General features: G+C 43.0%; 2 protein-coding genes and 1 long non-coding RNA gene across 4 annotated transcripts in view; 1 reads left to right on the top strand and 2 right to left on the bottom strand.

Annotated features, from left to right (window-relative positions):
• Window positions 1-610: 610 nt before the first annotated feature.
• Window positions 611-16,796, bottom strand: LOC135345516 (uncharacterized). Its single transcript, XM_064542933.1, has 22 exons — window positions 16,290-16,796; window positions 15,665-15,789; window positions 14,959-15,270; window positions 13,738-14,268; window positions 13,419-13,582; window positions 12,845-13,000; window positions 7,348-7,897; window positions 6,801-6,901; window positions 6,148-6,271; window positions 5,635-5,738; window positions 5,360-5,540; window positions 5,203-5,294; window positions 4,737-4,907; window positions 4,403-4,483; window positions 3,313-4,102; window positions 2,904-3,046; window positions 2,591-2,784; window positions 2,353-2,462; window positions 2,164-2,199; window positions 1,754-1,990; window positions 1,498-1,629; window positions 611-1,112 (listed from the first exon to the last, which is right to left on the bottom strand). The coding sequence occupies exons 2-22, from the start codon at window positions 15,747-15,749 to the stop codon at window positions 856-858; spliced, it is 4,551 nt and encodes a 1,516-aa protein (XP_064399003.1). The 5' UTR covers window positions 15,750-15,789; window positions 16,290-16,796; the 3' UTR covers window positions 611-855.
• Window positions 16,797-19,024: 2,228 nt separating this feature from the next.
• The window catches only part of LOC135345064 (uncharacterized), a 32,737-nt gene continuing 26,513 nt past the window's right edge, over window positions 19,025-25,248 (bottom strand). The window contains exon 5 of the long non-coding RNA XR_010397630.1: window positions 19,025-20,014. This is a non-coding gene — a long non-coding RNA (uncharacterized LOC135345064). The remainder of the gene's footprint in view (window positions 20,015-25,248) is intronic.
• Window positions 20,625-24,741, top strand: LOC135345063 (ras-related C3 botulinum toxin substrate 1-like). Of its 2 annotated transcripts, XM_064542403.1 has the most exons (7): window positions 20,625-20,783; window positions 22,230-22,301; window positions 23,309-23,379; window positions 23,714-23,760; window positions 23,895-23,957; window positions 24,124-24,258; window positions 24,447-24,741. In XM_064542403.1, the coding sequence occupies exons 1-7, from the start codon at window positions 20,749-20,751 to the stop codon at window positions 24,606-24,608; spliced, it is 585 nt and encodes a 194-aa protein (XP_064398473.1). In that variant the 5' UTR covers window positions 20,625-20,748; the 3' UTR covers window positions 24,609-24,741. The 2 variants fall into 2 exon arrangements, with proteins under 2 accessions (XP_064398473.1, XP_064398474.1); XM_064542404.1 differs by lacking the exons at window positions 20,625-20,783; window positions 22,230-22,301 and adding an exon at window positions 22,311-23,009.

Consider the following 25,248-nt stretch of genomic DNA (forward strand, 5'->3'; position numbering starts at 1 on the left):
TCCAGCCCTCATCTCCCCACATACATTGAAATAATTATTTGTGGCCATTGTGATTATAAATTATAGGTATGTGGCAAGGGGGAGGGGCTGGGGGAGGGGCTGCTTCTGTAATAATTAATATCATGATGGAGTCCATGCATGCACAAGAATATCACATGATCAATGATAATAACAGTTATAACTAGACAATGCTTAATTTGCCGAATTTTAGATGGAGATGGCGCTATGTTAGTAGCTCTCTTTGCTCCATATATTTCTGCTGCAAGAACATAATATTCTCATGATCAATCATTTTCTATTCTCAATCATTCTCCTATAGCAATTAAATATCCCTATATGGTCACCGTACACACACACACACACAATTAAGTTGCATTGTGCACCAAAAAGCCAGTGCGAAAAAAAATTTAAACTATTTTTATGTTCAGACTCCGTCCTTTTGTGTATTTGTCAGTTAAAAAAACAGGATATGACGTCATCAAATAATGGGATAATGTAATGAAGGCCTCCCTCCCTCATCGGGGTCGAGCTAGTATTCTCATCTGAAACAAGTATCAACTAACAGTGGCCTTATCTCTGCCACATTTTATGATTGTACCAGTGAAAATCAGTATATATATACGGTGATCATGTGCACGAATGCAAAATAACAAGCATCGATCAATATGTCAGTATAATGCGAAATAAAATTATAGAGATGAAGAGATATAATAATAAGCCATAATAATTATAAAGACTGACTATTAAATTTCGTCAGAACAGAAAACTCAACAAAACACAATTAAGATGATTTAATGCCGGTTGAACTAGCACAAAATGATAAAGATGAATCCACTAATTGCTGACAGCTGCATGTCACAGTTCCCTGACCTCTGCAAACAGTTTAACAGTGTCTCTAATTTTGGACAACTTTGTCTCCAGTTCACTGATTTGTTGCGGCACTGTCTCCAACATTTCTTGAGCTTCTCTCTCTGCTGCCAGTACATTGTCCAATAGTGAGGTGTAATTCTCCACTTCTCTAATTAGGCCGTTAACTTCGGCTTGTTCGTCATCGTACGAGTTCTGTAACAGCTGCTTCTTGTAGAGGAAAGCTTGGTACTCATTCTCGACAACTGTGCGTGTGCGTGTGTATGTGTGCATGTATGTGTTGATGGGATAAGTGATGTGTATTGACGGGGGACTATAAAGATGTATTATGAAAGGCTCCATTTTTGGTTGAGATCCGTACCTCAATGGACTTAAGGTAACATGCTTCTCCCGGCAAATACCAGGATAGGTGTATATTATGCTTTCAGGCTAACACATGTATGATGTCTCACTACTATACAATCCTCCAAAGTCGTTCATAAGGCGTACATGTACTTTGACACAATGTACCCGGCCATTAATTTTAGTTAACAGTGAACTGTTAGAGAACTTCATAGCTACAGAATAATACTAGCACTGACACAGTGCACCATTAAACTACCTCACACTAAGTACCGACTATAGACGTACCCTCCATCTCCTCCTCGACCTGTGGCAGCTGCTCTTTGCATTCCTCCTCTCTCTGAATGAACAGCGGGGCCAGCGTGTCCGCAAGGTCAAGGGTCACAATGTTACGACCGAAATCACTAAAGTCAGACAAATCTGCATGTGTGCGTGTGGGGGGGGGGGGTATATGAGTACACTTGTGACGTTGTACGTTTGTGTGTATGCAGTGTTGCAAGCATTCTTACGAGCATTCTCTTAAAGACAAGCATTCTTAGCTCACCATTTGATGTTGGTGTGATTGTATTAATGCCCAGTGTGTCATGTGACATGGTTCCCTTTTTCTGATTGGATGATTCTCCAAGCTCCTCACCTTCCGTCGACTTTGTCGTCTCAGGAGGGGTCTTATCAACGAGTGGGCGTGACTTAAACACGTCACCACAGCGACCACACTTGAAGTAGTTCCTCAGTCGAATTTTGTGACAGCTGATACAAGAGATGGGAGCAGTGCTCTTCAAAACTGCACGAGGGATGGTGAAAATACAGTCAATGATTCAATGGCCACAGATCAAATCTGTCATTCAGTGAATAATTATAAGTCCTAACCAGATTTCGTTCATAATATGGAATTCCTCCCTAAAATAGCCACCACTTGAAAGAAAATTATTGTTATGGTACAACGAGTCAACTCACTCTTTTCCTCGTGGCTTTGCTGGGAGGTCTTGTACTCTGTGGGGATAACAGCAATATTAATAGAGTTAATTCTTCAATACAGTCAAGTTGTGAGTACACAAAAATATCGGACCAAAGAATATGGACACTGCATGGCCAACAACAACGGAGTCTTAGATCGATAAGAACATTGACCAGAGTGAGTCTTACCTCGGCCTCCTCTGCTCCCCTTGTAGGCGTGACTGGGCGTGGCAGAGTTGGGGAGGGGGGCTCCACACTTGTGGCACTGAGACACTATCGACAGATTGGGACGACCACACCTACAAAATCGTTGAAACTTTTTTAAATTCAAAACTAATGATAACAAAACACAATGGTCGGTGGTGGTTGGTAAATTCTGATTAAAGTACATGTATATAAAATCACATGACCTTGTGGCCACACCCACCTCAAACAAGCCCTCCCCTGCAAGTGGCTCCGACAGCCGATGCACTTCTTAGCCATCTTGCTGTTGAGTTGACCGCACTCATAGCACTTCCTCGACGAGGCCATGTTGCCTATGAACGTCGTCTTTGTGAGCAGCTGTCCCCCTCCTCCGTTAGTAACCAGTGCTGGGTCTACCCCCTCGGAGCGACGAGAGTCCTGTAAAGGTTAAATCACATATTACAGTACACAGATGGTAATGTATATAATTATGTGTATAAATACAAATTAGGCATTGATTAGCAATTACAAGTACACGTACAATAAATAGACCAAACCTGAGGGAATAGGTTTTTGAGGACAGCACTTCTGATGGGAGGGGCTGAGAACTTAGGGGAGGTGGGGGACGAGGGACTGACCACGCCCTCATTTGATGAGGTGGTAGGGGTTGTCACTAGAGAGGTAGACGTGAGAGTGTGACCTGTGTGTGTGTGTGTGTGTGTATGGAATAACAGTGACAGCGGGTATAACAAAATCCACAAAACCATGCATTATGCTGGTAGCTATTATACACGCCTCGGGCAGACCAACAGTAATGGCCGTAATAAAGAGGTGGTCTGCTCTAACACAGGTCAAACACATATACTATGGAGACCACTACCCTACTCCTTGTGTTATACACAGCACATGATACACACGGCCACATAATTATCCAAAATAAAAACCTTTATGCTAAACTATTCTCACCCGATGTGACAGTCCAGGTGTAGGTGAGGTTGGCATGACACTGAGCACAGCTGGTGGCACTGGTGGGGCAGAGCATACCACAAATCGGGCAAATCCGTCCCAAACCACTACCACAATACACACACTTCCGTTTGTCCATCGGGTTGCTACGGCGACACGACGTACACATTCGCTCAGGCATATTAACTTCGTTGAATGATACACTGTTCTTTTGTGGCAGTGAGGAAATTTGTGAGTTGGTTGTATATTTTCGACTCTTTTGAGCAATTTTCTTGGCCAGACTTTGAAGTACCTTTCTTCTCGGACCTCCCAAAGATGCCTTCGATGATGAAGCACTTGAGACAACATTGGAATGGGAGTAACTAAATTGGGTTAAACTTCGTGGAATCGAGACAATCAGAGATTCCAATTCTGATTCTGATGTCGTTGTTGGTATCAGATTTTTGATGGAGACGGGCGGCGATGATGTCATCGTTAAATGCTTGGGATTGGGGGATTCCCCTATGCTCTCCCAAGATGAGGTAAGATAAGGCACCATTCCGTACACTGGAGAAATGAGCTTGTCCGCGTCCGACTGGCCAATCAGATGACTTGAACTAACGACAGGGGGCGTGCGACTAACGAGGCTAATGGACGGAGGTTGCGAGTTATTTGGAGTGTCGTTAAATTGATACATGAAGACGTTGTGCTCCTTCTGATTAGAGGGGGCGGTGCTCGTAGTGGGTGTGGCCTTGTGATGGATGGGGACCTTTCGTGGTCGTCCCCCCTTTGCCTGGGGAATGGGTGGAACCTGGCGGGAAATTAAGAATATTGAAATAATGATCTTATAGCCTCTAGACACAGTGTACTGGTATTGATAAATTATGCTATGAATATTCTAAATTGAAATGATGGATCTTATAATTATAGCCTCTATTAGTAATTAACCTTCTGTGGTTTTAGGGTTAGGCCATAAACTATGCCCTTTTTGTGTCCTAGGGGGTCAAAGTGTCCCTTGGGTACATATACACAATGTACAAAGGGGTACTGTAAGTACATGTACCTGGGTATACTAGCTGTATTCAATGTATGCAGTCTAATGTTGATTTACCACTTCAACTTCTTGTGAGATGAATGCTTCATACACGACGTTGGGAGGGATGACTCCGTACGACCGAGCTAGCTTCTCCATCTGCACACGTGCACGTGAGGGGAGGTATCGAAATGATTATAATTACCTTATAAAAGCATGTTGTAATTAAATCCTATGATAATGGGCATTAGGTATCGTTTAATGAACGAGGAATAGTGCGAAACATACGTCTTAGTTTAGTAAGCATCGATTGATTTTTAGAACTACTGTAAGTACTTCAGAGAAAGGTGGGAGAGATTCAAAAGCCAAAGAAGAGATAAACTTAACTAACTGTGTGAGTGAGCCGGCATACCTGAGAGACTAGTATGAGTCCACACACAGGACAGTGAGGTGGCAGTGCTCCCAGTTCTATCAGCTTCACCCTCACAATGGAGGCAGCTCTGATACTGCGCACATGGAGCTTCCTCATCCTCATCTTGAAGTTCACCCTCGTCACGTACACCTTGAATAACTCCTCGTACACCTGGACACGGAGAGAAATACAGTGACAGTGGGGTTAATCCAAAACAGAGACAGTGGGGTACGTTAATCCAAAACAGAACATGTACATGCTACTTTAATTAGAATGTTTCAGAGGGGGGTGGGGTGGGGTTATATTAGCGTTTACATTGGTCAAGGAGCCTCATGTACATATAGCCTCTCAGTATATTTCGGAGTTTCGGAGTTCACTTGGTCGGAGACTTGGTTTCAAAGTAGTTTGAACACACGTACAAAAGGTACACTACCGTCACTATAATTATTGATATTACAAAACTAACCTGGTAGAGTCCCATGTAGAAGACGCCTGGGGCCATAACGTACACCACTAACTTCATTTCGGCCCATTTTACCTGACACAGAAGGCCAACACCTAAAATAGGGAATGGAGAAAAATCGTTACTCCTTATCAAAAAATTTAATGTCAATTTTAATTACCTAAGTTGTAATTTCTTCCCAGATCAATGACATCAGGATGTGACGGTAGGGTTGCTTCCTGTATCACTTCCGGTGTAGGCTCCACCCCCTGTGAGGCGTGTGTGGGTTGTGAGGCGTGTAGAGGTTGTGAGTTGTGTGTGGGTTGTGGAGCGAGGAGATCTTCAATAGGCTGATGGAGAAACTGCAAACAGATGAAAAATGATGAAATTAGAAAATTCCCAAGATTATAGTATATATATGAAGCGTATTATTGTACTGATGTAATAATTGCTCACATGACTAAATGATCTGAGAGTGTTGATGACAGAGCCGGGGATGGGGACTCCAGAAATGGCCGCTAGTCGAACTGCATCACTCAAGCTCAGCAACTTCAATTTGCCTGCCGAGAAAAATGACGTGCGCAAAGAAGAAGTATTATGAGTTATTATTATCGCAAGAAGTGCCACATACAGTTTATTGGCACGGCAGAAATTATTTTACTTACACTACATACAATGTTTTGAGAGCAAAACAACATTTGCGAAGAGCCCAAATCAGCATAAATTTTGTTAATTAACTTCTGTAATCTACCGAGGATCTTGATGTACGTGATACAGGTACCGTGTGATGCTATTTTTGGAAGGCCATTAGCACAACTTTTTTTCACCCGCATAAATTTGTAGTAATATGATAGTAACTATAGGGCCGTAGAATTTTGAGATATTGCAAATTGTACTGCAGTATAAGGATCGATGACTATTGCAAGTGCCTAAGACAACCTACAAAGGCCACATGTTGTACTTACGTACCTGTGAAGTTGGAGCTACTGCCGTGAGCTCGTAGGGTGTGTACTTGCAGGGAGGTGGCGGGCAGTGGGACCACACCCATCTGTGTACGTAGCTGAGGATTCAAGTACGGCCGCTCATTCAGGATCTATATAGGGACAGGAACAATTGAATAGTTGCAGAGGTACATGTACAGCAGCTATTACAGCTATAATTTATTGTTGGGTTAGGCGGTTCAATTTCACAATGTACAGTGAAATTTGCCATAGTTGTGGCTGTAATAAAGAGGTGGCCTGCTAACACAGGTCCAAACAAACACATGCTATGGAGAGACTTTGGGGCCCATTAACCTGGCTGTAAGGTGACCACAATAGAACACATGCTATGGAGAGACTTTGGGGCCCATTAACCTGGCTGTAAGGTGACCACAATAGAACACATGCTATGGAGAGACTTTGGGGCCCATTAACCTGGCTGTAAGGTGACCACAATAGAACACATGCTACAGAGAGACTTTGGGGCCCATTAACCTGGCTGTAAGGTGACCACAATAGACAGGATTCACTGCGATAATTATAATTTGATGTGGGTTAGGTCTCAAATTGTCTCGAGTGGTACAGTGTAGAGCAGCATAATGCAACTAGTATCTAACAATGGCTACAGTCACTCTCTCTCACCCTCTGCATGAAGTCAGGTATGGGTAGGTACGGCTGGTTGCTATGGGGACAGAGCAGCGTCAGAGTGTGGTCCCCCCACACCATAGAGGCATACTCCAGACCTGCAGAGAAGGGGGGGATATAGAGAAGTGATGTATACAAAGAAGACGAGGAGCAAATGGAGAAGTGATTATGTTCACAATTAGCAATAGCTATACACTGTGATATTGAAACTTTGCCCCTGTAAAGATAATTATACGCAAATAATATACGCATTCCCAGAAAATATTATCCAGACTGTACAATTGCAAATAAGTGGAAACATAAACCATATACATGAACATACTACAGCAATGGCGGGATATTTTCGTACTCGCAAAGTTTATGCCGAAAATCCCGTAAAGCAGTGTCTAACCCTAGGTCACCATTATGAGCTGTACGAACATTTAGAATAGAAAACAATTAACTGGGTACTTTACGAACATTAATTTACAAGTATCAACAAAAATTACCCGCTACACAGTGAGTATGATGTACATGTATAATTATAGTTATCAAACTTCTTTACCTGAATCATCAAGAGGAGGTCCGCTGGCACTAGAGGTCCTTCGTCTCTTAGGAGGGGGCTTGGGGGTAATGAAATCAGCCGTCATATGACCTCCAGCATTTGTCATGTGACTCGAGGAGCCAGTCACAGATGTCATGTGACTTGAAGGTTCAGTCATGTGACTTGATGTCATACTGGGATACTCGGAGGACGGATGTTTGAGTGCTTGTTCGATTGAATTCAGCAATTTGACGGGCTGTTGAAACCAATCGGGTGTGAGGTGTGAGGGGGTGGGAGTTGCGAGATGTGAGGGGGTGTAAGTTGTGAAGTGTGAGGGTGTGGGTGTTGTGAGGGTGGTGGAGGGGTGGGGGAAGGCCTCGGCTTTAGTCATCCACACAGGATCCTCGGTACTCATCCCGTACACACCCTCACGCTCCACCTTGCCTGTCCAGAGGGGATCAGATTTCCTCACTTTAGCACGTCCATTCTTCCGTTTCCGTCGAGTGGCTGAGCTGGGGGAGAAGCCCACCGGAGGGAGGGACTGCGAGGTGTCCACCTTAGTCTCTGGTATCTGGGTCGGGGGGTAATGGAGGACATGATTAAAAGAGAGGTGCATGGGAGGCATATGTAGCATATTGGGAAGGCAGTACTGTACAGGTACATGTACAGATGTACTGTATTAATTACTAGAAGGTTTTGCGAGAGCATCAAACATTTGCGAACTTTGCGAGGGTTGATCAATTCACAACAGGAAATCCGCAAAACCTAAATTATTACTAGTAAATACACACGATCCTTTCCAGAATGCAATAGTTATGATCGCAAAGGGTCAAATTTTCTGCTGATTTGGCTCATTCGCAAAGGTTTTTTCACCCGCAAAAATACGGTATAACAAATGGTATCTGGGTAAAGGAGGACATTTGGTAAATGATTAAAAGAGACGTGGGAGCTAGCATTGGGAAGGCAGTACTGAACAGGTAAGTGTACAAATGTACAGCAAACTGGTATTTACTCTTCGCTTCTTTAACAAAAACAACACACACAACTATAGGCAATTCAAATGCGTACCAATCATCTCTTAATAACCGACAAATTAAATGTTACATGCATAATTATAGCATGGAACAATCGATATAGCAGTTTGTGGACGTATCAGCACCACATAGAGAGACATTTTCACCACAAAAACATGAAAATTAAGCCCCACTAGAGAATGCTGTACTCACATTTTCAGAGCAAATGTTTTTTGTTTTAAGTATATTTGGACTACTCTCGCAGACACTCTTATATAGGCTACCATAGTTACTCTATTTTGTGGCGAAAGAAAAAATGCAAGAAATATAAAATCCACATGCCACACAACTTAGGTGCATTTGGTCCTTCCATCCATACTGTTCTAGTTTTCTGAGCAGGCTGTTGCTTCAGTGGAAACTACAGCTGCACATAAAGCTAATTTTGCAAACGTACATACATGTAAATCGGTGCAATAGACTTGTATGCAGACACAGTTCTTATAGGCCACCCTATAGTAAGATTACTTAGTGAAGGACCAACAACACAGGAAACAAGCAGTGAACTACAGGCGCACACACACACACATATGTACTATGGTAGAGTTGGTCAGTCCTACCATGGATGTGATTGACAAGTATGCCAGGGACTTCTACATGGAAAATGCTAAGTTGGAGGTCTCACCTTACATTATATACATGTACCGTATTACTAGAATGTTTTGCGAGCATCAAACATTTGCGAATTTCAATCAATTCGCATCAATAAAATCCACGAAACCTAAAATTAATTAATACACACGATCCTTGCCAGAACGCAATAGTTAGATCGCAAAGGGTCAACGTTTCTGCTGATTTGGCTCATTCGCAAAGATTTTTCACCAGCAAAATATTCTAGTGATACGGTATAACAAATGGTATCTGGGTAAAGGAGGACATTTGGAGAATGATTAAAAGAGACGTGGGAGCTAGCATTGGGAAGGTAGTACTGAACAGGTAAGTGTACAAATGTACAGCAAACTGGTATTTACTCTTCGCTTCTTTAACAAAAACAACACACACAACTATAGGCAATTCAAATGCGTACCAATCATCTCTTAATAACCGACAAATTAAATGTTACATGCATATAACATGGAACAATCGATACAGCAGTTTGTGGACGTATCAGCACCATATAGCGAGACATTTTCACCACAAAAACATGAAAATTAAGCCCCACTAGAGAATGCTGTACTCACATTTTCAGAGCAAATGTTTTTTGTTTTAAGCATAATTATTTGGACTACTCTCTCCCTAACAGAGGTTTTGCCCATCCAAAAATTTTTATCATAGTAAATGATTGACTTAGGTAATAAACTATATTGCAGACACTCTTATATAGGCTACCATAGTTACTCTATTTTGTGGCGAAAGAAAGAATGCAAGAAATATAAAATCCACATGCCACACAACTTAGGTGCATTTGGTCCTTCCATCCATACTGTTCTAGTTTTCTGAGCAGGCTGTTGCTTCAGTGGAAATTACAGCTGCACATAAAGCTAATTTTGCAAACGTTCATACATGTAAATCGGTGTAATAGACTCGTATGCAGACACAGTTTTTATAGGCCACCCTTAATAAGATTACTTAGTGAAGGACCAACAACACAGGAAACAAGCAATGAACTACAGGCGTACACACACACATATGTACTATGGTAGAGTTGGTCAGTCCTACCATGGATGTGGTTGACAAGTATGCCAGGGACTTCTACATGGAAAATGCTAAGTTGGAGCTCTCACCTTACATTATATACATGTACCGTATTACTAGAATGTTTTGCGAGCATCAAACATTTGCGAGGGTTGATCGCAAAACCTAAATTATTACTAGTAAATACACACGATCCTTGCCAGAACGCAATAGTTAGATCCAAAGGGTCAAATTTTCTGCTGATTTGGCTCATTCGCAAAGGTTTTTCACCCGCAAAATATTCTAGTAATACAGTAGATGGAATCCAATTGTATATTAAATTTGAGTAAAGTTATGACAATTAATTATTATTATGAATGGCTTTAGTTTACCACATAATAGGCTACAAAAGACGATATTTGTGTATTGAATTGAGACAGAGGATTGAAAACATAGCCACACCCACTAACAACATTCTGGGCATATCGCTTACTGTAACCACCGCTCACCTTTCCCACACACGCATAAGGATCATTCCTATACAAAATATTTAATACTGCCTTCTATTATAACGTATGTACATTGTAGACACAGGGTCCTCCAACTATCAGCTCATACTGTAGTACAATTACCGCCCACACACACATCACTGTCAGTACGTACAACCACTGCCCACCGTTCCCACACACATCACTGTCAGTATGTACAACCACCGCCCCCCCCACCTTTCCCACACACACATCACAGTATGTACAACCACCGCCCACCATTCCTGCACACACACATCACAGTATGTACAACCACCGCCCACCATTCCTGCACACACACATCACAGTATGTACAACCACCGCCCACCATTCCTGCACACACACATCACAGTATGTACAACCACCTCCCACCATTCCTGCACACACACATCACAGTATGTACAACCACCGCCCACCATTCCTGCACACACACATCACAGTATGTACAACCACCGCCCACCATTCCTGCACACACACATCACAGTATGTACAACCACCGCCCACCATTCCTGCACACACACATCACAGTATGTACAACCACCTCCCACCATTCCTGCACACACACATCACAGTATGTACAACCACCGCCCACCATTCCTGCACACACACATCACAGTATGTACAACCACCTCCCACCATTCCTGCACACACACATCACAGTATGTACAACCACCGCCCACCATTCCTGCACACACACATCACAGTATGTACAACCACCGCCCACCATTCCTGCACACACACATCACAGTATGTACAACCACCTCCCACCATTCCTGCACACACACATCACAGTATGTACAACCACCGCCCACCATTCCTGCACACACACATCACAGTATGTACAACCACCTCCCACCATTCCTGCACACACACATCACAGTATGTACAACCACCGCCCACCATTCCTGCACACACACATCACAGTATGTACAACCACCGCCCACCATTCCTGCACACACACATCACAGTATGTACAACCACCGCCCACCATTCCTGCACACACACATCACAGTATGTACAACCACCGCCCACCATTCCTGCACACACCATCACAGTATGTACAACCACCGCCCACCATTCCTGCACACACACATCACAGTATGTACAACCACCTCCCACCATTCCTGCACACACACATCACAGTATGTACAACCACCGCCCACCATTCCTGCACACACACATCACAGTATGTACAACCACCGCCCACCATTCCTGCACACACACATCACAGTATGTACAACCACCTCCCACCATTCCTGCACACACACATCACAGTATGTACAACCACCTCCTACATGTACCTTTCCCCACACACATCACAGTATGTACAACCACTGCCCACCTTTCCCACACACACATCACAGTATGTACAACCACCTCCCACCTTTCCCACACACACATCACAGTATGTACAACCACCGCCCACCATTCCTGCACACACACATCACAGTATGTACAACCACCGCCCACCATTCCTGCACACACACATCACAGTATGTACAACCACCGCCCACCATTCCTGCACACACACATCACAGTATGTACAACCACCTCCCACCATTCCTGCACACACACATCACAGTATGTACAACCACCGCCCACCATTCCTGCACACACACATCACAGTATGTACAACCACCGCCCACCATTCCTGCACACACACATCACAGTATGTACAACCACCGCCCACCATTCCTGCACACACACATCACAGTATGTACAACCACCGCCCACCATTCCTGCACACACACATCACAGTATGTACAACCACCTCCCACCATTCCTGCACACACACATCACAGTATGTACAACCACCGCCCACCATTCCTGCACACACACATCACAGTATGTACAACCACCGCCCACCATTCCTGCACACACACATCACAGTATGTACAACCACCGCCCACCATTCCTGCACACACACATCACAGTATGTACAACCACCGCCCACCATTCCTGCACACACACATCACAGTATGTACAACCACCGCCCACCATTCCTGCACACACACATCACAGTATGTACAACCACCGCCCACCATTCCTGCACACACACATCACAGTATGTACAACCACCGCCCACCATTCCTGCACACACACATCACAGTATGTACAACCACCTCCTACATGTACCTTTCCCCACACACATCACAGTATGTACAACCACTGCCCACCTTTCCCACACACACATCACAGTATGTACAACCACCGCCCACCATTCCTGCACACACACATCACAGTATGTACAACCACCGCCCACCATTCCTGCACACACACATCACAGTATGTACAACCACCGCCCACCTTTCCTGCACACAGCTCCTCCACGAAGTCAGGGATGATCATCTTCCAGTGAGGGTACATCTTGGCGACGTCAGACACTCTGTAGAGCAGAGTACGTCCTGCCTTGGGACTGACCACACCCAGCAGCTTCATCAGGTTGATCTCAGGCTTGCTAGACTGTGGGGGGGAGAGGACGTTCATTACTTGATTATAGTTTCAGTGAGTGTGTGTGGGTGGGTGTCTGTGTGATGTGTGTAGGGGGTGGGGTGAGTGTGTGTGTGGTGTGTGTAGGGGGGTGAGTGTGTGTGTGTGTGTAGGGGGGGTGAGTGTGTGTGTGCGTGTAGGGGGGGTGAGTGTGTGTGTGCGTGTGTGGGTGGGTGGGTGTCTGTGTGGTGTGTGTGTAGGGGGGTGAGTGTGTGTGTGTTAAGTACGGATACAAGTCAACCTCTAGACAAAATAACCACCACTAGACAACCTCTACTCTAGCTATGTGTGCTGAATTGAGGATTTAAAATAGCTACTAAAACTTCGAAAATTCTGGGTATTACAATGTAGGAACATGTACATGTATGTACTGACCAACAGCGCGTCTCACCTGCTCTACGATAATGCCGTATGTGTTTCTGATGACCTCCATCGCTGTTCTCGTGACATTGGGCAGTATCTTAGCGAGCTCAGGGTTGGGGATGTACGGAACACCCTCTCTAATTATCAGAATGATTATCTTGCCCCCCGGAATAGTTAGAGTCCGAGCATCAACTGGAGGAAACAAAGAGTCATCATTGAAAAACTAACTCCATAAGTACATGTACTACGAAATAACCATCAATTTGCATCAAATCATTGTATTATCATGCAGCAGGGATGTGCCCACACTGGTCATGCACAGTTATAATTATATACCATGCACTTACTCTCGGACACTCCTCCGTAGTCATGTGACATCTCTCCCTCGACACGTGGGTACAATGCCGGACTAGACGTCTCGTTAGCCACGCCCCTACCATCACTACTCTCACTCGTACACAGCCTCACAAGTAACTCCCGCCCACGGTCACTCTCCGGCTGATTAAACATCACCAAAACATCGTCAGTGGACACGGCAGACGTGACAAATTGAAAACTAGACAACTTCTCGGGAGGAGTGTGCTTGAAATAGCGGCAAATTTTGAAAAAATCAGGTATAGTGATATAATGAGAACTGCCGGTTAGCCCCAGGCCGAGTTTTTTAACGGTTGACACGTACGGTTCTGATAACACTGCACTGCGAATACCGTGCTTTGAGATTCGCGCTGAGAGGACGTTTTGCTTGAGAGATGGGATGGCTCTTTGGTAGACGTTCTTGACGGGTATGTAGCTAGGAAGAGAGTTGGTTACCAGGACGTCTAATACGATGCTCCCCCAGTGGTAGTAGTAGACACAGAGCGTGTCCACTGGAGCAGAACCTGTGTGGGCGTGTGTGTGTGGGTGTGTGTGGGGTGAGGGGGGCAACTAATCACTATTATTGAGTTCTACATGCACACAGAAATACTTTTTCGAAGCCCTTGATGAAACATGTATAATTATGTCCTCCGAATAAGACAGCAATGTTGGCAACAGCGAGCAACATGAGGCCTCAAAAATCAACTATTTGGAATAATAGTGAGTACTGCTCTATATACATGTACCTAGAAGAAGCTTTTGTTTCAAATTAGACAGCCAGAAATCCACTAACACAAGCACTAATAATTGATGTATCAGCACAACATTGGATCATGGTATATACAGTTCTATGATCTATATCTCTCTACTTGTTCCCCCCCCTCCACCCACACACACACAGAGAGTGAGTGGTACATTGTGTGGAGGGAGGGGATCACTCTGGCAACTGTTGCGTGACCGACTGTGACTAGGACGAGGTCTCAGGCAGTTTAAAGACAGTGCTTCTATATTAGCAGCTACACCAAAGCAGGTCCTGTTTAAAGGATGTTACTGTAAGAAACCTGGTGGCCTTTAGACAGATCATGGCTGTATTATAGAGGGTGGCCTGCTAACACAGGTCCAAACACATGCTATGGGAGCCATTAACCTGGCTGTATTATAGAGGGTGACATGCTTATAAGATGACCACAATAGACTGGCTTACAATATCTCACCTTCTTTGACTACTAGCACTTGGTGTCCCAGCGTCACCACCGTCTCTTCTCCACTGCTAGGCTGTGAGGGTGTGAGGGTGTGTGGCTGTGAGGGTATGTGGCTGTGAGGCTGTGAGGATGTGAGGGGGTATTGCTGTGGGGGCATCGAGTTGGAAAGGGGGTGGGGCAGTAATTCCATTGGTGGGATGGTTGGAGGAGGTAGTGCCAGGGACATTAGAGGCATGGGCAGAGTGTACTCTGATCCTGAGTCTGTGGGGGGTAGAGGAGAGCTGTGGGGGATATCAATAGGAGAGAGATGAGGGCTCGTCGATTCTGTGTGTGTGTGTGGGAGAGGTGTGTGTGTGTGTGTGTGTGTGTGTGTGAGTGTGTGTGTGGGAGGTGGGTGTGTGTGTGTGTGTGTGTGGGAGAGGTAGGTGTGTGACATGCTGCTTTGGTAGAGGCTGAGTGGAAGTGATTCAGAAGCACTAGGGTTTGGTTTGGATTGTCCAATTTCAACTACTTACAGTGATCATGAGCTCTTTCATATGTAATAATTTTGGGGCCGATTTTGACCAAAAAAAGCGTGGGCTATTGAGAAAAGTATAAAGTATTGGGATTGATCAACACCATCTGATACTCTCTATAGTATATTGTTGATCACTACATGTAGATCAAGTTATGGCCGCTCAAAGACACAGCACATGTAACCATGACAACGACCTCTCACCTCCGCCCTCTGTGTCAATGACCAGTGATCCCGGAGAATAGTCATCATCACTGCTAGCGGCCTCCTCGAAATCCAATTGGTCCATTCGTCCACGGTTGTTAAGGTGGTTGTTAAGTAAGAGGACCCTGAAATTGGAGAAGCGTGTTTATGTACGCACAATGTTCACATTCCAGACTCTTACACAATTATGCTTTTGACAACAACACCTTATCCCAGTTTACATAACATTGCCTTATATGGCTCACAGTGCGTAGGTATTATTACACAGGTCAGCTACATACTTAATAGCTACATGTGAAGCCATTACATTATTATAAGCTTAGCTAGTCTGTACATGTACTGTATGTTAGTGTAGGTAAGGTCTACTACATGCTGACTACAACCACCCCCTGAGGTTTACAACTGAAGTCACACACACACACACTAGATTCAACAGCACACCACACACACATTATTGTTAGTTGGTGCTCAGAGTACCTATATAATCACAAGCTTATACGTTAGAACTCTTTTGGGTACGGGTATACAGAAAATAAAATTTAAGGTAGGCGGCCATTTTAGTATATGAAGGATACGGGTGACTTATCCATACAAATTACAAGCCACGGTGGCCAAAAATACACACTTTTGAGTAAACTCTTTTCCAGCATCAGCTAGTTGGCACAGGTTACCCTAAAAGCTCTTCTCTTGTGAAGGTTGGGCAGTTTTTGAAGAGGTTACTTATTAATAGCTTTTCACATGTTCACTTCAACTTGCTCATGTGATCATGCACACAGAGGTATGTGAGCACAACAAAATGGTGGACACCAGAAATGTCATATTGGGGTATAAATTCAATGGTGACAAATATACAAAAAGAAATACACAGAAACATTTTAGAGTTAGGTATATAAAACAGGAGAACACAAAATACACCTTTATATTATGACGCACTGTGTGATCACACAATTTCTCGATTTGCCCACATAATTTATGTGGACATCCCAAAATATTGAATCTAGCTATAGCTATATACATAGAATGAATAGCTAGACATTGACAGTTCTTTGTGTCTACATACTGCTGTCTTTCTTGGTATAAACTTCTTTCACCATGCATCACTACTGTAGATTTTTAAGACGGTGTAAACACGTTACAGCGACCACGCCCCCTATCAGAATATCTTTGCGATGAGCCAAAAGCAGAAAATGTTGGTAGTAGACTCGCTGGCCAGTCCCATCATCACTTCTGAGGATTGCTGCAATCCTCAGAAGTGATGATGGGACTGGCCAGCGAGTGAGGATTGCTGCAATCCTCAGAAGTGATGATGAGACTGGCCAGCGAGTCTAAGATAGTAGAGGGGCGTAACTAAAAAATTTACGGGAAGGAGGTAACACCCCCGCAAAATGTTTACCGAAAACCACACCCACTAATTATCGCGTAGAAGTGCATGCAAATGGCAGTAAACTGCTATTTACCTGCTCTTCTTCTCTTTTCTTCATCAACAAGACAGTGAAGAGCTCATTTTCTGCTCATTCTATATATCTAGTTAGCTAGTTATCCAGAAGTTAGCTAGCCAGAGCTATTAAAAGCTAGTGAGGGGAGTCACATTACACTTGAAGTTCAAAAGTACAGGAGGCAAGGGCCTCCTCTGCCTCATTGCTAGTACGCCACTGAGTAGAGGATGGATCAACCCGCAAAATTCGCATGCTCGCAAAACATTCTACAGTCTAGAGTAGTAGTAGTAATAATCTACGGTACATGCAGATCTATAATTACTGCCACAACCTATATAGGTATGCTGTGCCAGTGGAGTACAAGCTTGCTCATCAGCTATATAAAGGTGTATATTAGCTTGCTCATCAGCTATATAAAAGTGTATTAGCTTGCTCATTTTGCTTTTATAACGGTTAGGCGAACAACTACTAGTTGTTCGCCTAACCGATATAAAAGCGAAAACTCGGCCTGGGATCGAGGCTACTCTCATCAGCTATATAACATTAAAGGTGTATTAGCTTGCTCATCAGCTATATAAAGGTGTATATTATATTAGCTATATAGCTGTACACGCATGCAATAGGTCTACCATTTAGATGTTCCCAAGTTGACAGTAGTACGTCTGTTAAAATGACCCAAAGCAAATTAAAGCATTGGCGGGTGCTGATGCCTTGGTGAATGTGTCAAAGCTATATACATAACATAATTATTGCTGATACATGCAGATATAGTTGGTTGTTTTGGGCCCAGTTCGCTAAGCATGAAAATCCGTGATACGAAAAATAACCTATTACAGGTATTTGCATTTTCATTTGCAATATAATTAATCGTGCGTGTACATCTGAATCTGAAGTTGTTGCCAACAGAAAAAATAAAGGGAAGCAGCTTAACAGAAAATTGAACTGACAGCGTATATAGATAGTTCACAAATGAAATGTTTTGTGGTATTTTAAGCTTAGTATATATAATTATATGCACCAGCAAAGTTCAGTGATACTGTATGGGAGTTCCACTGCGCAAGGATATTCAACTCTGCATGCATGCAAGCAATGACACCTAAAAGTGAAAAAGCATCAGAAAAGGTGCATGCATGGCTACTGTTAGCTAACTATAATTATAATATGCCAAGTCTTTACTAATTTTGACACACACAGCTATATAATTATAGTCCAATCAATGATTTTAACAACAACTGCTATATATAACATGCATGCAGTCATAGTTTTTAATACTCAGGGCTTTAATCTATAAATCCAAGTCACAAAATTAATCACTAAATGCAGGCTCTCTCTAGCATTCACTTGAAGTTGTAGGGGACTTCAGTGTCTTCATCGTTGGCATCAGTGCAGCAGATCTCCAGCACAAGGTTACAAACACCTGGACGTATGCCCTTCTTAATACTAGCCTCCTGGGCCACCCTCGAGTGGACATCCTGAGAGTGGAGGGGTAAAATATTACATCAATCCACTAATACTGACAACATAGCCTGCATGCATGACATATAATTAACATGCCAGATTCATACAAGGCACTATGTAGCTAAAAATGTTGCTCAATGTTACACTCGAGTGCAATTGAGTCAGTATACATTAATTTAGGCATGTGCCCCTTAATCGAATCTTCCAAAAACCAATAAAATACAGTGGCATGGACAAAAAATAACAAGCCAGTTTCAAAATGTTGGCTCCAGCCATGACTTGTAGTCGGGTATACTTTTACACTATAATTATGACACAACAACTGAACTGAAAACTGATAAAGGGGCATTTAGTTGACAGAATAAATGGTAAAGATCGTTAATGTAATAATTAATGCAATAACACTCCATCAAGTACACTGGGTACTTTTAGGGATGTGCCCCAGAATTTGTTAATCGATCCTCAAAGGTTATTTCAATTGCATTATATCGCGTTGACAAATCAGAAAACTACAACATAATCAATATTCTAAGATGCAGTGCATAAAATATGAACACAACAAAGAATAAGTGTTCCAATTTCAAATGGTTGGCTCCAGCCGTGGTTTGTATTCGGGTACTTGAACAGATACCCTGAACACCAGAGTGTCGTCTTCGAGGTACTGAGTGTTCTCGTCAGCATTGTAGTCGAGGTCAGCGTAGGAGATGAACGCTGTGCAGACCCCTATAATATTATAGCTTGTCTCCTTGTGATGGTTCTTGTCCTCCAGTTGGTTGAGTAGCTCGATTGTGACTGTCCCAGTGAAACGCCAGGACAGGGAGCCATCATTGTCTCCCTTCATGAGATAGGCACACATACCAGCACCTGCATGAACTTTCAAGTATATCTTGTAGTTTAAAGTGTAGAATGGAGGACCGCACCACTCATCATCTTGCGAAAGCCAGTCATTCTGAACACAGTTTTGGGCTGGTTGCTTGATTCTGTCTTGATTCTTTTCTCCCTAGTCTTGCTGAGAGCTAGCAGGTGAAGTGGAGTGTCTTCCTCGTGCTCCCTCAGGCGTTTGCGGAGTAGCCTCTCCTCACACCCGTACTTGCAAGGCACATACTCGTACTCACAAGTGGAGCGATGGCTGACAGTGAGAGTTGCTGACACCACATCCGTCATTTGGGCACAGTACAGTCTCTAGATGAGTGGTGGTCCTCTCCTCATGTTCCCCCGTAACCTGGCAATGTGGACACTTGTACTGACGTCTTGGGCAGTTGTTGGTGAGGTGGTCTTCCAGATTCTTTCTCAGAAATTTAACAATCTCATTATCGATCTTGCACTCGTTAGTACAGGGCAGGAGAGCATAGTCACATAACTGAATGTGCCTGTGTCTCAAGATTTCCCAGCTCCCCCGTCCACTCACAGATATCGTTGTCGCACTTGACCTTGAGGGATCTGATGTGTCGAGCACCTATAGTGAAAAATTTAGTTCTGTTATAGTCAAGCTAATTGGCACCATTACTTAGAAACCAACGCATATACCGTATAGCGGGTATATTTCGAGGGTATAAATTTTCGCGGATGGACCATTACAAAGGATTTCGCGGATTTTATTTTCGTGGTCTGAGTTCCAGCCTTTTGGCGCATGCGCACATCAACATGCAGCTGTACCTCCACACCGTTAGCCTCGAATCCAGGCCTAGCCTATAACCTCTTATTGTCGATAGGTGTGGTCAATAATACTGAACACGCCTACTATTCAATAAAGATATAAATTTTCGTGGGTATAATTTTCGAGGTACAGGCTCAATCCGCAAAAACCGCGAACATTTTATACCCTCGAAATATACCCGCTATACGGTACATGTACTCACAAGATGCGCACACACATACACTGTAACACACAATTCTACAAACAGTATATACTTACTTCTAACGCCAGAATGTACATATCATGGCTGTCGCATGCATGTGAGTAAACACTGATCATGTAAAAAATGCATTTGCGTGATACCTCACTTAGCGACCTAATGAGGTGTACCTTTCCTACCTCCTCTGGCCCCAAACAGTCTAGACCCAGGCCTTCACCACGTCTGCACAGTCTAAAAAATTCTTTGAGGGGGTCTATACCATTTACTAATTGAGAAGCTAAATTTTTCTCGCAGGGACAACCGTGTGATCTTTTTAGTCAGTAAATCTCTCAAGATGCAAGCAATCAAGGCTGTGCTAGTCGGAGACGGGTGAGTTTTGCATTTACCAATTATATGCTAGCATAATAGGGACAGATTTGGGTGGTATTAGTACTGACCATAGCTAATACTAGCATAATGTATGATATTCTATTAGTGACTGGAGAGTGCTCTACAGCAAGTAATCCCGTATCACATTCGGTCCAGTAATTGCACGTCGCGTATTGTTTTCGAATAACGGCTGTGGCTGAAAGTGCTAAATAAAACTGCAGATCGAGAAGTTTATCATAAACGATTAGATAGTATAATGGTTACTCGTGCAATAAGGGATTAATATAACACTCATTATATAACATTTATTAAGCGCTGGACAGGCCTAGGATTCTTGGTTCAATCATCTCTACGATGTCACAGCATTAATCTTAATTGGGCCAAGGCTGTAAGAAAAATTATCACTCCACCGGTCGGCTGCATAAAAATTTTCAACATACTTTGAGAGACTATATATATAAGCCACATGTACACGACACTGCTCAGTATATGGCATGTTGCATCACTGCCATGGCTACCATATATATTGCACTGGATTATATGCAGTAGATTTCTGTAAGAGATATCCATTTGGGACTTATGCCCCACCATCCCACCCAATAACTAGTGGTATAGGAAAACCTCTATGGAATTCAGCAAACTAATGAATACACTAAATTCCTTCAAAACACATGTCTTTTTATTACGACTTATATGACCAGTCAGACGAGTTTAACGTCCATTGGGCAACAAGTTAGCTATTGCAGGCGCCCTTGCGGCCCCGAGGGTATTATATCATCCAGTGCAATATATGGCATGTTGCACTCTGGCTGGGCAATAACTAATACATACAGCTGAACGACTCCTTTTTAAAAAAAGCTGTCTCATAATTGGTACTGTCTCACAATTATCTCTTCTACTCTAAAACTAGTCCACGCCGATTAAGCTACTCTAAAACAAGACTAGCTCTTATACTTGTACATTATTGATCCTTGAGCAGCTGTAGCAGTCTATACACAGCTGTACAGACAGACAAACAAACATGTAGACACACAAACACTACTGTATATCTCACTTGAGCATGCGCACTGAGGCATAAATATGGCTGCCATGTGCAGAAATGTTAGTCAGGTCAGAGTCTCACTTGCGCATGCGCACAAAGGCATAAATATGGCTACCACGTGCAGAAATGTTAGTCAGGTCAGAGTCTAGAGTAGTATGGCGCTATAATAATTATTAGTGCCATAATTCAAGGGGAGTATACTTTTCATTAGGGGGTATATACTTTTTCATTAGGGGTATACTTTATTAGGGGGTATACTTTTTCTCAAATGGGGTATATATATTTTTCATGAGAGGGCGTATATCACAAGTATTATATAGTATGGGTATCAGGAGTTGACTTTTAACATCATATAATTATATATATATCTGTCAATTAAGTCATGTGATGTTTTATTTCCTCAGATCTGCTGGTACAACGAGTCTTGCGATCAGCTATACCACCAATGCCTTCCCTGGAGAATACATACCAACACAGTAGGTTTGCATTTCAGATTGCCTCGTGTGGTCTTCTTAGAGGATTTTCGATGGAGGTGGCCCTACGACAGAAAATGGGTGTGGTTTAATTTTCTGAAGCATTGACAGAGACTTGAGTAGGTATTACAAGAGACAAATTGGCCTGGGAACGAGGCTAGGACACCACTTGACCTTTCTATTCTAGGCCAAGTAAATTGATTGACGTTTTTTTGACTGACTCAGCAGTAGCGTCTACTGTGTTTCCAGAGGAGGTTTGACAGGGTTAAAAGGTCATTAATGAATTAATCACATGCTCTATATATGTTTCTAATGGAGATCCAACCTTTTATCGACGTACCCCAGATTTTGATCAATCTGATGTACCCCTGAGGTACATCGGTAGGCCGATGTGAGAAATTCTAGCTAAACTCTACACAACATCCAAATTAAATGTGACGTTTGACCTTTTTACAAAACGTATTAACAGTGTTTACCTCCTCTGCTGTGTTTCTGTAGTATCATTAAAATCAGCCGCCCTCCAAAAAAGGGCGGCTGGTTCATGAGACTATGTAATGTTTCTGCATGGTTTCTGTCTCTGAATCTGTTGACAACTAGATGTGTTTGTCATCTGTGATGGGTCATACAGCGAGTCAGCAAGTAATTACTTGATTTTGGCCTGGAATGTCAAAGGTCAAGTGGTGTCCGACCTTCTCTGATTGCGTGCACAATGTACAGTACAGCAATTACTATTCGGGCCAATCAATTATTGGGGGAAATATCTTCTACAGGAGAGTTGCAAAGCAAACCACAGACAAAATGGCCAAGGGTTAAGCAAAAACTTTTTTGACTATGCCAGGCCTTCCTTGTAGGAACTATAGCTGCATAAAATGCTCTAACCATAAATTCAATCAATAAGCAACTTCCTATAATAGAACTGCAGGTATAACAGCTGCAACTTGACTGTAAGTTGATATTAAACCTTGGCTACAAATGCATGGTAGTTGAAAAATATGTATCTTTTGCTGCAGGTTTGACAACTATTCTGCCAACCTGATGGTAGATGGAAAGCCTATTAACCTTGGTATATGGGGTACAACAGGTTTGTGTGTGTGTGTGTGTGTGTGTACCTACCTACCTACCTGCATGGCTTTAGTCTGAGCCTGCAATGCTAGACTAAAGCTGCTGCTTTCTCCTGCGTAATTGAATTATGTAACAGCTAGAGCACATGCATGATCTATTGTGTCTCTATAGCATACCTATAGGCCACACCAAATTGATCTTATGTTTCACGGACTTTTAATCTCCAAAAACAGACCAGGGTGGCTATTATTATCAAACATAAAACAAAATCAGAGCTTCCCGCGAGGCGCCTGCGTATATGTATACGTATGCCCTAGTATATAATTATGTGTTCAGACTGCTTCTCTGTGTAGGTCAACAAGATTACGACAGGCTTAGACCGCTCTCCTACCCAGAGACAGTGAGCCATTCTTGTCTGCTAAATAATTTTTGTAATAAGTACTTGTTAGAGTTCGTTTTATGCGAGTGTTTACTTTAATTGTTCTATATTGATATAAAAATGCATTCTTTATAGCATGATGATTTGTTTTACAGGATGTGTTCCTGATATGCTTCTCTCTCGTTCATCCTGCCTCCTTTGAGAATGTCAGAGCAAAAGTGAGTTTGTGAGCTTTTCCAAACGCACATACATGCATTTCCCATAAATATTCGGTGCAGCCTTCTTCTAAGCCTTTGTACTGGCAGAGGGTATAATTATATGGTTTTGCAGAAGAACACGCTCTATGTATATTATGTACATTGTGGTTTATTTATTGCCCTGCAGTGGGGCCCTGAAGTGAGCCATCACTGCCCCAACACTCCTATCATCCTGGTCGGCACCGAACTCGATCTCAGAGACGACAAGGAAACTGTTGAGAGACTCAGGGAGAAACGTCTCGCCCCCATCACCTACACTCAGGTGCAGTCTCTAGTTATTAACTCGTCATGTGTTTTAAGTACCGAGATCCTACTTATACATGTATGTCTTCTATGAATATACTGCCTCCCCTACATTGCATGCCAATACTATTACATGCATGTACCTATAACTATAGTAGTTTGTAAGACTTCTTGCTTTTTTAATTTGGCACTTGCTTCTATGTTTAGGGCCTACAAATGCTCAAAGAGATCTCTGCTGTCAAGTATCAGGAATGCTCTGCACTGACACAGAAAGGCCTCAAGGCTGTATTTGAAGAGGCAGTTCGTACTGTACTCGCACCCACCAACAAGGCCCCTAGGAAGAAGAGATCAGTGTGCAACGTCTTGTAAACTATCTTATTATCGTAATCTGATTATTACGGACATACCTACTTACACAGCAGATGTACTTGCATGGAGTATAGCTTTTGTTTGATGTTCAGATGCAACTGGAATGCATGATGTAGATAATTAAAAACTAAAATGAACTACATGGGAGGCACTTTAATTATTACACATGTGCGGTAAAGTACAGTGGCCACGCATGTGCTATTCGTACTTGATATAGTTGATACTTGAACATGTAGTTGTTTTGTTCGCATTTGCTTGTTAGTAGTTTGCGTTCGCAGTTGATATTTTTACCCGAGGTGCGCGTGGGCAGCCACGGGTATAGTAGTCTGTTGGTCTGTTTGTATGTTTGTAATGTGTGAGTTTATTCACCTGGATGCCATATAGCACTGCGTTTACAGCATGGGTAGCCTCCACACAACAAGTTACTAGTTTTAAAAGTGGCAGATTTCGATATTAAAGCTTCGTTGTCTTATAAAAGCGAGTAAAAGCTAAGAAGCTTGAACTTGTACCAACTACACGCGGCCTTTATTCGAGGTATCCTATGTATTTACAGTTTAAGTGATCCGTACCGGAAAAGGGTCACTACAATAGAATTGTGACTGGTTTCCTATATACTCCAGGAGCCATACTTTTCTGAGAC

The sequence above is a fragment of the Halichondria panicea genome, chromosome 12, assembly GCF_963675165.1.
Source record: "Halichondria panicea chromosome 12, odHalPani1.1, whole genome shotgun sequence".
In the NCBI taxonomy this organism is placed as follows: Eukaryota; Metazoa; Porifera; class Demospongiae; order Suberitida; family Halichondriidae; genus Halichondria; species Halichondria panicea.